At 44.0% G+C, this 16,309-nt stretch overlaps 1 protein-coding gene across 7 annotated transcripts in view; it reads right to left on the bottom strand.

The window, feature by feature from the left end:
- Scaf4 (SR-related CTD associated factor 4) overlaps nt 1-16,038 on the bottom strand; it is a gene marked incomplete at its 5' end in the record, with an annotated part of 55,868 nt that extends 39,830 nt beyond the window's left edge. For all 7 annotated transcript variants that reach the window (XM_035444333.1, XM_035444328.1, XM_035444330.1 and 4 more), the window contains 1 exon segment: nt 16,012-16,038. In XM_035444333.1, coding sequence (XP_035300224.1) covers nt 16,012-16,038 — 27 coding nt within the window.
- Nucleotides 16,039-16,309: the final 271 nt, after the last annotated feature.

Raw genomic sequence — 16,309 nt, 5'->3', positions numbered from 1 at the left:
GCCCAGACTATCACACTGCCATAGTCGAGAGTGGAGCAAAGAGTAACAAGAGGCGCAGTTACTCCCACGTCCAGCGCTGGCCTCACTGCCTCTGAGATCTGTTTCCACAAAACTCTTGGAAAGGCTCCACACTTCACAAGATGCCCAAGAAACTCTCAACTAGAAACTGTCGCATCTCATCTATCCTAAAGCTGACACTTCCTAATAGTGTATCCAATGCTGGTTACCAACTACATTTATTGGGGCGCACTGACCATGACAAGGGAGTGAAGAAACCAAGGATGGCAGGCAAGCATAGTCTCCTCCCTGAACGTTACGGAGAAACAGAGAAAGAGAATGGAGAAAGAGAATGTGGGCTGTGCACTTAACAGCCAGCAGACATGCAAATGGACCTTTAACACACAAACAGGTCTGTGTTTGAAACAGAAATACCTCCCATGAAGAAAGCTGAGGAATTTGTACTAAAAAGAAGCCTAGAGTGTACTAGAAGTTAGGGATACAAAAAAGTACAACAGAGCATAGCAAAGAGCATCAGAGCAAAGTGAAATCAATCCTAAAACTCAAAAAGGCACCTGGCACTTTGAAACACTTTCATCTAGGAAATTATGAGGTTATAAGACATGAGGGTTTATTAGTGTGTATTTGTGTGTGGCATGAATACAGGTATGAGCATGTCAGAGTACACGTGGAAGGGCGTAGAGGGCAACTTTAGGTAGTCAATGTTCTCTTTCCACTGTGGACAGACTCGGGCTCTCCAACTGCCTATCAACAGTGCTGGCCCACTGAGCCCCTTTGCAGACCCCAGACACGAGTTTTTCACAGTGGTTAGGACTGCATGCAAGCAGAAATGTATTAGTGAACTATTTTTCTGCTCAAAAGCTCCACAAACATAATCGGCATCGAGAGGCAACAGGACCATTTTCCAAACTATTTAGACACAGGGCATCACTATGTATCCCTGGCTGACCTGGATTCAATGAGTAGACCAGGCTAGCCTGCCTCTGCCTCTCAGTGCTGACGTTAAAGTGTGTACACTTTGGCTAGCTTATGCTTCAGAACTCTACAGATGGCCTTACCTGTTTAGTATCATAAGGGTCCCAGGGCATCTGAGTTTCTTTTTAGACAACCATGACTCTCCCTTACCCAAAGAGTAAGAGTTGTGAATTTGTATTTGATGGAATTGGAAGAAAAAACACTCTAGGAAAGTTTCAAAACTGGATGGATATATAAAATGTATTTTCTAAAGCTGATACCAGTATCTTACTGACCTCAAAGCACAAACTCAGAACATCTGTTTACAAGTCAAAGTAGTCCCTTACTGTCTAAATAGACCACTAGCTTCATTAAAGTGAAGCCACTTCCATGGACATCCTCTCCTGGTAACCAACTGCTCCAACTCCCATCACATGGACATAAATACTAAGAGGATGCTGGGAGACATGGTTCCTTACCCACAGTTGAGCATGCTAAGGTTCAAGAATTGGTCCCAGCTGCTACAGTAGCATCCCAGCCCTAAATTACTAAAATACAAATTTGTGGGTAAGTGCACTGGAGCACCTGGAAGACAAAGGTCAACTTGAGCTGCCTTGCCCTTATCCCTCCCCCCGCCCCCCCCCCCCACCCCCCCCCCCGCAAAAAAAATCACCAAAACATCAACAACAACAACAAAACAAAACCCAAAACACCCCAGGGTCTCTCATTGGCTTGGAGTTCACTAATTAAGCTCGACTGGCCGGAGCACAAACCCCAGGGGTCTACTTCCTCAGTCCTGGGATTACAATCACATGCCAATAGGACATAGGCAGGGCCTGTCTGAAGGAAGACCGCTGGGTATCCTTTGGAGGCTATACCTGAGCTGAGCTATGAATGGCTACATGCCTTTGCTGCCACCACGGACTAAAACCCTCTAAAATCTGAGCCCAGACAAGTTCTTTCTTCCTTTCAACTGTTAGTACTCTGTCACGGTGAAAAGGAAAACACACCATTCTAGCGGGGCTGGTAACATTGCTCAGTAGTAGGGCACTTACTTCACATGTACAAGGCCCTATGTTACATTCCTATACCAAAAAGAAACACAAAACCCAGAACCCTGCCCAGGTCACTGAGATGATCACAATGGAAGGGCACTCACTAGAAGTGCTCAATGTCACAAGACGGGTGACTAGAAAACTGGTTTTGAGATCTCAAGTTTGTCTTTTTGGGGAGGAGCTTTCAGTAGCCAGGCTTCTTTCTGTTCTGTGCAGCAGAGTCTATTTTCCAAACACTGACCCATGCAAGCATGCCTAAGCAGGCCAGGCCCCCACTGCAACTGATTCTGAATTTGATCCCATGTCTTAAAAAAAAATACTGTATTACTGTCTTATGAATTATTAATTCAGATCCCAAATGGAATTATCTAAAATAGTTCCTAATAGTTGTCTTTTTTCTTTCCTTAGTATCTATGCTCACCCTCCCTCATATGTACCAATCCAAATTTTGGTTTCTTTAATTAAAATCAATTATGCTAAGCCCAACACAAAGGTCTGTGACACCTGTTACTTGAGAACCTGTTACTTACAAGTTCAAGGCTAGCCTAGGCAACTTAGTGGGATCTTGTCTCAAAATAGTAAAAAAAAAATAAGCAACACATACACTGTTAATTTGTTTTCTATTTACAAGCAGTTTCTCTCATCTAAAGTAAGTGACTTATTTAGTCCTTCCTTTCTTCATCTAGAGCCAAACTGCAATTTAGTAATCTTAAACAAAAATTTTGTCAAGGTCACCAGTACTGCCTGAGGAACCTCTCAGATTTATATAAAGGCTGGCCTTGTGACAATCTACAACTTTGATTACAGCTATTGACTTTTCATAATTTGTTATTGTCGATCAGAACACAGACCCAATAATCAACTAATTGCCCACAAAGTTTGGCTCAGCCACTGGCTAATGCTGAGAATGCGAATCCTGCCAGATCCTGCTGACATTAATGTAGCATCTAGCAGGGAAATAAGTACTACCAGGGCACCGTGGAAACAGTTCCGAACAGTGCTTTCCAAGCTACAGGCTCAAGTCACAACTAAGAGGCGGGTAACGCACTTGCCCAGTGGCACTGGCTCCCCACTAGCATCCCTTATAGAAAAGGGCACAGAATCTGCACATTCTCTGGTATACTTTCAGTCATCTCTAGACCACTTGTGATATCTAATACATAGCAAGTACTATTTAAAAATAAGTGTTACGATGTACCATGTAGGGATAATGACAAGAAAGAAAGAATTCTATCACAAATGAGGTATGAGATTAGCAGTTTTGAAGCATGTGCTGGTGGGATGGGAGACCCCGAAACAATGAGCAGCCCGAAAGAGCAGAGTGTCTGCACATCACTCATGAGTTCTGAGTACTGCTTAATGCATAGCAAATTCAAGTCTTACCCTTTGGAACAGTCCACAATTTTTACCCCAGTATTTTTAAGGCAAGACTAATTGACTTTGAGGATAGGACTGAGTCAGCTATTCTGTTTCACAGAACTTTGCAGTTTTGCTTGTGGACACAACTCTCTTAAGTGTGAATTTCTAAGTCTCCTTGTGGATTGTGGTTAACAAATAGGAGAGGGTGCCCCTTTAGAAATAAGAAAAATAAAGCCTGAACTGCTAAAATGGAGGGCAGAAGGAAACTCAAGACTGGTTGTTTCTAACCAACATTGAGTCTCAGCCAACAAATCAAGAGAAAAACAAAAAGAACCAATTTAAACCCCAAGCGTGAAAACCATGAAACTGTTATTCCAACCCCAGACACTGAGGTACTGAGTTAGGAGAGTGGACTCCAAAGCTGGGCAGACGAGCCTTTCTAGGCCACAGGATCCCTACATGTTGAGTCTGCGCTGCTACCCGCCTGTGAGCAGTGAGTATTCCTAAGCATCGACTGATGGGGAGCACCCCGCCCCGCCCCCCACAACAGATCTCAAAAGCACAAGGCCTCATAAGGCATCAGGACATACATTAGGAAAAGTCCACTTGCACCAACCAGCCTGAGTTAGGCTTTTTGACAACTTTTAACAAAGCCTAGCCATGACACTGTCCTCCAGTAAACAGACTCAGACAAGGAGCACAAGGGTAAGCAATGCACCTTGTAATTGTCAACATCAACATGGCAGCAGGGCTGCACTCTTCACTCCTGTAGACTCTGGGGCAGAATCCATTTCTTGCCGCTACTTCAGTTTCTACTGGCTGATCACACAGCCTATGGCGCTCGGTCTCTTCCTCCACCCAAGGCATCAGCACAGGGCCTGCCTTCCCCTCTGACCTTTGCTTGCCTTGTCTTACTTCCTTCGGTCTCTTGGATAAGTACCCTTTGTGATTATACAGGGCCTTCTCAGATAATCCAGGATAATTACTCCATGTGGAGACCATTCAACCCAATTTTTTGGTACAGAAGATAACAGTCCCAGGTCCAAGGAACTGCAGTTGGTATCCATGCAAGAGAGCTGTGTTCATTGCTTTAACTAAAGCAGTGCTCATGCACTTTGTTAACTTTTGACAGTTTTTCATCATCACCTCTAACAAACCCATCTTTGTGGTGATGTGTTGGGTTTTAGTAGTCTTCCCAACCCATCTAGGTAGTTTGGAAACCACTTTTTACTTAAACCATCTTTCATTTCACTTTGTACACCTCAGACTAAGTCATTCAATGGTTTTGATTTTAAAGGGAGGGGCCTATTTCTAGGAAGACCTCAACTAATAGTCCTAATGCCATTTATTAAAACTACCTGATGCCCTCATCTGACCTCTATTTTTCTAATTGATGCAGGATAACGTCACAGCCAACATATTTCTGAATAAAATGTTAGGCAGTCCTTACTTGACAAAACAAGTTTTTTCTTTCTGTTATGACTGCTATTAAAAATGTTCTGATTGTTGGTAAATGGTAATGACTAGATATTCATAAGAAAAACAGAACTGGAAAAAATAAAAATGAACCAGTATAGATTCTATGAATTCTACTTTTGAAATTAAGCTATCAAGGAAATGAAAATAATTAAGAAGTTACATAGCAGTCTTTTGCATGTATCATATGTGTCCTAGAACCAGAGTTATGGACAGCTGTGAACACCATGTGGGTGCTGTGACTCTAACCCAGATCACCTTGGAAAAAACAAATGTTCTCAACCACTAAACCAACTCTCCAGCCCCAGTCTTACTTTTTAAAAGAAAGGAGTGTACCATACAATTTATGTGTATGTGTATGCCACTGAGGCCAGAGATCAAAGCCCAATGCCCTCCTCTGCCTGAGACAGATCTCACTGAACTTGGGAGGGCACTGACTGTCCAGACTGGTGGATTAGGACTGTCTCTGCCTCCAGCACTGGATTTCCAGGATGTGCTGTCACGACAAGCACGTTAAGCACTGGGCTGTCAACCCAGCACCTTAGACAGTTTTTAATTCTTAAATTCCTTAAGTACTTTTTCCTTTATGTTTCTTTCAAAAGGTACATACACACCCCAACCTTTCTTTCCCTTAAACTTGAAAACTTTGCTTTCTCAAAGTTTTTCACAATGGATCTTTCTTCTGCTATTATATAAACTCCAAGATGACAAAGCATTTCCCCCAAGACCTGTTATTTCTATTTAATTACAAAGTTTAACAAAAATTAACAAAAACAAACAAAAGCAAAAAACCAACAATAACCAAACAAAAATCCAAAACCCCAAGATTGGCCAGTGAGATGGCAAGGCACTTGTCACCAAAGACTGAGTTGGATCCTTAGAACTCACATGGAGGAGAGAACTCATTCCTGGAAATCATCCTGTAACCCCTACAGTACATACACATGGTACAAAAACAGGGAGAGTGCTTCCCAGAGTCCCGTAACACTCAGTGACAGCAAGTGCTTCGGTCCCCAGTGAGACAGGTGTGAAAGCCTCCACCCTTCCACCCCACTCTCCCTCCTCCTTTTGTGCAGTCGGCTCAGTAGGTCACATGCACTAGCTCACACCAAATGGAAAGCTAGAGCCAACACAACCCAATGTTTAATAACATAAACAACTCCATACAATTATTGCTACAACAATTAGCTGAAGGGTAGCCTAAGAGCCTTCTGACACAGCATTTCATTTTAGGGCTTTGGTGTGACATTTACCAAAGCAATGTTTGAAAAAGTACTCTACCTGATTGGGGGGGGGTGGGGAGGGACGGGACGGGACGGGAAGGGAAGGGGGACAGAGACTGGGGAAGGCAAGCACAACACAACAAGCACTGCTTTGCTGTTCCACCTGGAAGACAGCTGGCGATAGCGACATGCCTGTGAGATGACTCCCCAGTCAAAGTGCTTGCTGCTCAGTCTGACGCCCTAGACTCCAGGGTCCTGCAGCTAAGTCCTCTGACCTCCACGTGTGCAGTGGCACACACCCCTTCTCTCCATAAACACAACTAAAAACTCAAGAGAGGGAAATTCAAATTCTACAGGGAACTCAATTAACAAAGGAAATGTCAAAAGAGCAAACCAATGAGCAACCTTACCAAGCAAAACTCAAAAAAAGTATAAATTAAATGAGTCATGCTTTTTCATATATCCATGTTGGTTGAGTGCAGCATAGAGCCAAAAGCTGCTGAGACACAGTTGATGCATTTCAATTACTCAGAGAAATAGGAAGTTATAATAACAAGAACTAAAAAAAAAAAAAAAAAAAAACCTCATAACCATTCACCAATTTTACTTCCAGAAATGTACCCAAGGCAATAATGGGATGCTCTAAAATTTGTCACAATTACTATTCAGAAAAAAAAAAATACATCAATTTCCTGTTACACGGGAAAACACAATGAGACTTTGTCTTCAAACGGAAAAATATCCCAATGTAATCAGAAGGGGAAAAAATACTAAAAAACTTATTTAAAATGAGCAGGTATACAGCACTTACTACAATTATTTTCCTTTCATTTTCTAATTTAAATTTGCCTAAGTTGCACTTGTTTCAACAGTAAACTGGGAGTGGAGGGGCAGGCCTTTATTCCCAGAAGAGGCAGGCCGATCTCTTATGACTCCAAGGCCAGTCTGGTCTACAAATAAGAGTTCCAGGACAGCCAGGGTTATATGGAGGGGCCCTGTCTTGAAAAGACAAAATCCACCAACCAATAAAAGGCCAACTATAGACTCATTAGTATCAGGTACGACTTGTTCATGAAATATATTTTGATTGAAGTTAACATTCTGCACTGCTTAAAATTTTGGAAGGTAGTAGTGCTGAGATACTGAACTTAGCTATATATTGCCAGCACTACTTGAAAATATTTAATAATTTTTAAATTATTTTTTAAATTTTTAAATTATAAAAAAATAATACTCCTTAAAAATTCTTACCAGGGTTTTCTAGATATAAAATGCAAATCTGGGAAACTACTGTTTTAGGTGCATTTTTTAAATTGACATCTGCGCATGAAAGGAATGATTCTTTTAATTACTAATAACTTATTTTCATGTAAATTCTATTTTCTGGTATCAAATCCTTTGAAGCCTACTTGTTTAAGCCAAACCTTTTCCAGTTGCTTAGAGCAAGGTATGTAGACAGGCCTGTTATAAACAGAAAAAGTTAAAAAACAAAAGGTTTTTTATCATCATCAGGAGAAAGCTACTTCACTGTGGAACACTGTTGTGACTTCTTTCCTTCCTCTCTCCTCCCTTGGGTCACCATGTTTGGCGAGCGCTCTCACATTGAGATCCACTCCAACTCAAGGTCTTAGTTCCCGTGAATAGCACATTTCCCTGACTGCTTCTTTATAAAATCCACCCACCCCTCAGATTTCTACAAGTTTCAACCCAGATACTTTTACAAGCAAAGTTACACATAATATTGTTAAATTCAAGTATCAAGAAATCCTCTTCCCTAAAATTTCTTTCCACTTATCACATTTCCCCACAAATGCACATCTTCTAATCCCAGTCCTTAGAGAAACATTTTGCAAGATAAAGCCATGCAAATGTAAAAATTAGTTATATTTAAAGTCCTTTTGGCTTAACTGCGTATATTTCAACATGCATTAAGACAACATAGTAATATAACAAGCAATAGTCATTTGCTTTACTCCTGCTTTCTAATTTCATTACCAACTCAAAATTCTCCTACCATTTACCGCTGAAAGAAGAAAATTTCAAAGTAATTTCTGTTGATTTGTCCTAAACATACCCCAACTTACACTTTATTTTGGAGAGCCTCCCCTACAATTTCCAAAAATCTATCCTGCATTCAATTTTGCCACTTCAGAGCCAAGTGCCACTCCCCTCACCGGGCTTTAACAATTCAGCTCCAGTTTCCAATCCCAGGCTTTCCCCTTCCTTACCTCCATCTTGAGTCACCCAACTGCAGTCAACCCAAAACTCCTTTTCGCTTGCTCAAGAAATGGGCCAGAAGGTGATTCTAACAAGGTATGGGGCTGGTGACTCAGGGGCAAAGGTGTGTAGGGCCAGGCCTCTGAGCCCTACATGCACACTGTGGCACATGGGCACACACACACCACCACACAGTGATAATTTCTTAGAACGTTCCTGTGTTATCCACGCCATCGCCGTAGTTCACGAGCACAGAGCCAGGGTTGCAACAAATTTTATTATTAACTTTACTAGTGAACTTTGAACTAGTATCTCACTGAAATTACCATGAAGAAACATTTTCATGAAATAAGTATTTCCTCCTAGACTCCAAGAGAAAAAGAAAAACTTGGTTCAAAGACATAAAATCATCTTATTGTAAGAAAATAAAATTTTTAAGTTTTTTTTAAAAAAAAACACTTAGATAAATAACACCGGCTAGAGCACCTAGCTATTATTTAATGAGCAAACACAGTCACTTCCCACTCCTGTTTCTCTTCAAATTCTCTCCTCTGCTAACTTCTTATAATACCATGTCAAAAACAAAGATACCCCTCCCTGAACAAATCTTAGATTCAGAATCAACAAGAGCCATGTAACTGGCTTGCACATAATTTTCAATCTGACAGAAAACCAGATCAAGCAAGAAAACAATGAAGTGGTAGGTTATAATTTTTTTTGAAATATAATTTATAATAGAACTGCATTCTAAAAATGCACAATTCATTGGTTTTCAGAATGGTGGACAACAGTGGGCCTTTATGCAAATCTGGACAGCCACAAAGGTGCACACATCATCCCAGCACTTAAGAGGCAGAGGCAGGCATTGCTGCAAGCTCAGAAACAGTCTGGGCTACAGTGTTACATGCCAGCCACAACTACAAAGACCCTGTTTCAACAAAGATAAAAAAGATGTGCACACAGCTGGGCATGGTTTAGTCCCAGCACTTGGGAGGCAGAGGCAGGAGGATCCCTGTGAGTTTGAGACCAGCTTGGTCTACAAGAGCTAGTTCTATCTAGGACAGCCTCCAAAGCCAGAGAAACCCTGCCTCGAGAAAACAAAACAAAACAAAATGTGCACACATCACCATACTTCCACAGCTTAGCCAATTAAAGTGGACTCACTAATACTTGGCAAGTCCTAGGAATCAGGACACACACCCACACACACACACCCACACACACACCCCCCCACACACACCCCTTTAAAAAAGTGTGTGATCGGATGGCCTGGAGAGACAGCTCAGCAGTTAAGAGCACTGGCTGCTCTTGCAGAGGACCCGGGTTCAGTTCCCAGTGCCCACAAGGTAGCTCACAACTGGCTGTAACTCAAGTCCTGGGGGATCTGACACCCTCTTTGGGCCTCCACAGGCAATGCATGCAGCTCATGCAGCAGGCACTCATCCATGCCAATAAACAAACAAGTAAGTACAGCGTGGTGGGTCAGAGGTCAACATTACACATCTTCATCTATTGCCTTCCATCTTACTTCTGGAGACAGACCATGCCCCCCTCACCTGGAGCTCACCCATTCAGTAAAAGTAGCTGTCTAGAAAGCTTCAGACATCCTCATGCTCCCGGGACCCAGAGCTATCACCACAGGCATGTACTGCAAACTCAGCTCTATACATGGGTCCTGGGATCCACACTCAGGTCCCCATGATTGTATAGCCAACGCTTTACCAAGTCGGCCATCTTCTCAGCCCAGGCAGAAACTTAAAAATACCTTGTTTCCAAAAGAGTTACATGGCTCAATGGGTAAAAGAACTTGCTCTTGCAGAGGAACCAGGCTCATTTCAGTTCCCAGTAAGCACATGGTGGCTCACAGCCACCCACTAACTCCAATTCTAGGAAACCTAACATCCTTTTCAGGCCTCTGCCGGTACTGCATACATGGTGCACATACACACACAGAGGCAAATTACTTATACACAAAAAATAAATTCTAAAAAAATCTAAGACATGTTAGAGTAATTATATAGTTATACCCTATATAGGTAGGGCTTTATAATTTTGCTTCAGCTAAAAATTAATGCCGACCAAGAACAAGGAAAAGACAAAACAGAAAACTCATGCTAAAGTACAGGAAGACAGACACTCGAGGTCTTTCAGAGGATGCTGACAGACTAGACTTGGTCAACTCCTGTTCTAACACAATAGCATACTTTAGAGAGGGGCAGCAATACCAGAAGAATAGGAAGGGGGTATACTGGATCAGGTCTAAACACAATAAGGCTTTGCTTGTCGTTTTTTTTCTTACTGTTAAGCCCTTGCATTAATTAACACCAGGAATAAAATATCCCCTCATCTTTGTATATTGTTCATGGAGACTTATAAGCGGTGGCTACTGCTGAGATTAACCAAAATACTTCAACGCCTAGCACGAATCCACTGAGTGCAAATTCATCAGGAAATACCCACTTCCCCACCACAGTTACAATATACGCATCCATGTTCAAAATAGGATACTCAATTGTGGATAAATGCTGTCAGAATGTTCCGAAAAGCCAGCTTTCCTTCAGTTACTGTGGGAAGAGACTGAGAGTTGGCAGGATCCAAATACAGTAAAATGCACTAACAAACTGCTAACACAATAGTGTGTTTCCCCTCCACACAATAAGATCATTCTGAATCCTTTTTCCACCCAGATTTCTCAAAACAGAATGATTTAAAAAAAAAAAAATAACATTGCAGGTTAAAATACAAGAGCAGCCTCGTCAGAGATCTAAATTCCACTGAACAATCATGACTAGCAATCACAGTGAAGAGGAAGGGAGGGCAGCAAGCCCCCTGCTTACTACAATTCTCAGGATAGGTGCTGAGTCAAGACTGACAGCAGAACATCAGCTCCTAACAAATACAGCTTCACCTGTCTGATTTTAAAGATACAATAAGTATCAAGCTACTCATGTTTTCCTTCACCCCTGTGGTCTGAGTCCAAACCGGATCCGTTTCCCATTCTCTTACTCAAAGCACCCGACAGTGCTTTCCAGAGGCTGCTGCTGCTGCTGCAGGAAAAGGGTCCCCCATAATATATTTTCAGTTTAAATTTCTAACACATGCAGTAATACAGTTTGCCGTGGTCCTTAACATTTATGGATCTAAAGGAGTCAAAATGAAAAGTGAGGACAACTGTCAGAGTGGACGTGCACAGAAATACATTTGACAAAGTTTATTGTAGTTTACCAGCAAAAATGGATTCTCTGCAGAATTAACTCGCGAGCATGTTTAAGACTATGCACAAGAAGCAACATATGTACAAACACAGACTCCATCTTTATTGTGCACAGGTCTCGGGTCTCATCATCAGTTGTTGTCTCTGACGGAAGTAATAGCTTGGTAAGGACAAAAAAAAAAGGGATTTTAAAATTAAAAATAATAACTCGTATTTTTCATTTAAAATTTTTCTACATTATTTTTCTATCTCAAAGATCTTAATAGATAAATGGGAGAAGGCAGGCTGTTCCTTTAATGCCTAAGACAATAATTAACGGATTAAAAAATTCTACCTCCCTAGTGCTGAGATTAAAGGCGTGTGCCACACTTGCCTGATTAAACATTTCTGTAATTTTCATTCATTCCACAAACTTCAGCAAAGTTTTAAAACTTTTCGCATTGAGGAAAAGCACATAGCAGAGCACAAAGTACTGGCTGTAACGACCTGCCTCATTCCATCTTTCTTAAGACTTAAAATTTATCAGTGTGTCTTCGAGAGAATAAAGCACCCAAATACCAAGTTAATGAGTGCCTTTAGTAACCCACTTTCCTTCTTTACCATCTATATCAAGAGAGACTTCCTTGACATCACTCCCAATCCGTCCTTGTCCTTTTAGTCCCCAACTTCGTTCTCTTGCTGCTTTGAACTCACCTTTTCATATCCCTTCCCTGAATATGCTCAATTCTCTCCCTTTAAAGATTACTTCCCGTAACTGTGTCTGACTGTGCACCAGAGGAGGGCATCAGATCCCCTGAACTGGGCTCCAGTGGGTGCTGGGAATCCAACCGGAGTCCTCTCGAAGAGCATCCTAACCAAGCAATCAGTATCTCCCACCCTGAAGCTTTGACTTATATCTAATAGGGACTAGGGTCTACAAACCTATGCATAAACACATAGCCTGCCACCTCTAGTTCACTGTTAGCCTCCGTCCTTCCCATCACCCATAAAGCAGCCGTTTCCTCTAATCACTCAAAACAGAACCACCAAAGATTACATTTGACTTACTTCCTTATCCATTCAACCCTAAACTTCAAATTCCATTACCCCTAAAAGGTTCGGAGGCCCTAAATCTTTCATCTGTTGACCACTCCCATGGTCAAATCCTGACTTCGACATTAGTTTAGAAAGGTGCCCTTGGGTAAATTATTATTTAACTTCTTTAAAAAAAAAAATCAGCCCCTCCAAGGACAGCCTGGTCTACAAAGCAAGTTCCAGGACAGCCAGAACTGTTACACAGAGAAACCCTATCTCAGATGGCTGGCTGGCTGGCTGGCTGGCTGGAAGGAAGGAAGGAAGAATATTCGCCTCTCTATATGTAACTAGATGTCTGTGCAAGGCTGTAGGAATATGTATCTGTTAAGCTAGACATATATATAGTGTCTGACAAGCCAAACATGCTCTAGTAGGTATTTTCTTTCTCTCCCCCGAAACCCTGAATTTCAACCAGCACCCATATGAGTGACTCTGCCTGTTTTGGTTACTTCTGACTCTAAAAACTACATGCCCATTTGCTTGCCAAAAATATCCATATGACTATTCCACACAGCAGCAACTTAACCTACTTCAAAACCAAATACATTTCTTCTCCACTAAACATTCTTTTGAAGACTGACTTGTGTTGATGGTACCATCACTATCTCAGCATATAGAATATAATGACAAAAGGTTTTTCTATTTGTTTTCAAGTCAGGGTGTGGCTTCGGAGCCTGTCTGGAACCAGCTGTTGTAGACCAGGCTGGTATCGAACTCAGAGATTCCCTTGCCTCTGTTTCCCTAGTGCTGGGATTAAAGGCGTGCACCACTGCCCCACTGACAAAAGGTGTTTATATAATTACCAGAGACCAAGGTCCATTCATTCCTTTGGCCCACATTCTTCCATGCCTCTCCTGAACTATGCCTGCCTCTCCCAGACCACACCACTACAAGCTAAACACAATCTTGCTATTGTAGTACTTAAAACCTTCAAATGTTTCCCCACAGCCTAAAAATGAAATTCAAATACATGACATATAAAACATCCCTCTCCAAATTAATCATTTTTATTTTCCAACAGCTCCCAGGGTCAAACCACTACTTACTTCTTAGTCCTTCAAACTGTCTCTTACCTTCTCTGAAATCCTAAAACTGAATCCGTTCCTTCTAAGTGCTCACTGACACCTCATGGGAACCCCAGAACACACAGAGCCCAAAGAAAAAACTCTTTTCATTGGTTAAAAATTCTACCAGATAGGTCCCGAAGTGACAGAGATTTTTTTTCCCAGTGTTAAGGAGACAGATGAACAACTGAACATTAGATTTGGGAGATCCAATGTTACAAGGACCTAATCAGTAATGTTTTCTGAAAAGGGAGAACTAGTAGAAACTAAGCACTACAAATCAAGGCACAAGAACATGGGTTTTAATTTACAATTTAACAGAGTTGGCAATGGGAACGTACCCTAACAAATTTAATTCCAAGTTTATGAAGAGGAGGAATAGAAGGAAAATGAACATGAGAAAATGCTCATTATGCCATTTAGAAGGTCAAAATACCATTTCCCTTCTCAAAGAGTCAAGCATCCCTAAGTCTGCTATTTCAAAGCAATTACTGACTGCACTTCAGGCTGTATTTCCTTATACATTTAACTCTAAGCCTCAAATTCTATTATCCTTACAAGGTTTGGTGGCCTTAAGTCTTAACCTGTTGACCACTCTCTTGGTATTCTACAAAGCCTAACTAAGTAGAGAAGTCAATAATGGCCACGTTAACGGAGGGCTTGACATCACCTTCCACAATACCTTAAATCAGGATTGAATATTTCTGGCCTTTAAAAGTACACTAAATATCCTCCTTGTTCATTAAAAACACTCAAGTTAGTTTTCATCTTGAGAGGTGTGCCTGACATCTTAACGACTGTGGCATTTGTGTAAGCTCCCATCTATTCAAGAACTGTTTGCCAGGCACCTGCTATGGTGGGGGGAGGGGCTAGGGAAAAGAACCCGAAATACTGCCCTCCAAGCAGCAAACATCCCAGGCAATTCTACAAAGTAAGCCTTGAACTCTTGGATATCTGGAGGTTACTACCGGTTTTCTGGGGGCCCAAATACAGGTAAATACTATTTTGCTATTTTGAAAACCGTCCTTAATGAACTTTCTATTACCAGGTGCAAATGCTGCAGTCAGCTGAGCGTACTGAGGGGGGCAGGTAATCTGTACAGCACTTAATGTTTTTCGCTGCAGCCTTAACTGGAGGGTCCCCTGATATGGCAAAACAAATCGAAGGGTGGGGGTAACACCCTAATCCTATTGCAGGTGGAGTCACAGAAATCTTATCGTGTGATGGAGCAAGTTCTGACCCCACATCAACACACGTCAAACTATGACATCAGATTTCTTCAGTGCTGGTTTATCTTTAGTATTTAAAACGGGACACATAATCCCACTCAATCCACAAGTTTCCAGTCTGTAACTGCGTTTTAAAGCATCAATGGTCGTCTCCTCCTCCTCCTCCTCCTCCCAAATCCATTCAGATAAATAAGATGGTATGGACTTTATGCTCCAAAAGCAGCACCTGGAACGATCAGAGATACAACTAGAAAGCTTTAAGGCGGCAGGCAGCTTTATTCCCGGTTTGGGGAGGGAAATCCCCGTGTAAATAAATGTTCCTGAAGAAGGGAGCTGAGGACTAAGTGCTGCGGGAGGAGAGCGCGAGTGTGAGCAAGTGGAGGCTCACGCAGCCTTTCTAGCGGACTAAGGCGGGGCAAACACTCGGCTCTCCCATTCAACTTTGAAGGTGTCACGTTGTGAGGAGAGGGGACGTTCCAGGCTCGAAAGGCTAAGGAGCTACCTCTCTGTGTTTACTCGTGAGTTACATGTCAACCCGGGAGGCAGGAGGAGGGAGGGAGGACACCCTCTCTAACTCTCCCACAGCCGGGATCAGAGTCCAGCCAGCGGCCGGGGGGCCGCGGCCTGAGCAACAGGAGAGCCCAGGCGGCGGCCGCGCCGGGCCCCCGACCCGCGGGAACTCCCGCCCCTAAGTCCGCCCGCCGCCCGCCCGCTCGCTCGCCTGCTCGCCCGCTCACCCACCCGCCAGCCCGCTCACCCGCTCGCCCGCCCGGCGCTCCGCTGCAGCCCCTGGCGGGATCTCGGCCCCGCCGGGCCGACAACGGGCGGGCCGGGAGCACAAGGGCCGGCCCGTTGGAGGGCGGGAGCCGGCGCAGGCGGAAGGGGAGCGAGGGGGCACGGCGGGGGGGGCGCGGGTCAGCGCCGGCGGCGGCGGCGGGGCGGCGGCGCGGGGCAACTTCTTCCCCGGCTACGGGCGGGCCCGCCGCCCCGGAACCCGGAGCAGGAAGCGTCCCCGCCCCGACTCGGAGCCCGAGAGTCCCCCGGGCAGCGGGAGGAGCGGCCCGGCTGGCCCGCAGCAGCCCTGCCCCGGGCGCCCCGAGCGTCCCGGGCGCCCCGAGCGCCCCTCACCTCCTGGTTGAAGGCGTTGACGGCGTCCTGTTCGCGTCTGCGGCGGCGGCGGGCGGTCCGGGCCCAGCGGTCACATAGACTCGCGCCGCGGCGGAGCAGGGCCGGGAGCCGGCTCCGGCCCAGCCGAGTCACATAGACCTCGCGCCCGGCGGAGCAGCGGGCCGGGAGCCGGCGGGGCCGGGGCGTGGGGGGGAGGAGGGCGGGCGGGCGGGCGGGCGGCCGACGAGCGGCGGAGGCCGAGGCCGAGCCAGGGAAGCGGCCGCGGGCCGAGGCGGCGAGGCTGGGCCGGCCGGCCGAG

Source organism: Cricetulus griseus, chromosome 4 (genome assembly GCF_003668045.3).
Source record: "Cricetulus griseus strain 17A/GY chromosome 4, alternate assembly CriGri-PICRH-1.0, whole genome shotgun sequence".
In the NCBI taxonomy this organism is placed as follows: Eukaryota; Metazoa; Chordata; class Mammalia; order Rodentia; family Cricetidae; genus Cricetulus; species Cricetulus griseus.
The sequence above is the reverse complement of the archived record's forward strand: the minus strand, read 5'-3'. Positions and strand labels throughout refer to the sequence as shown.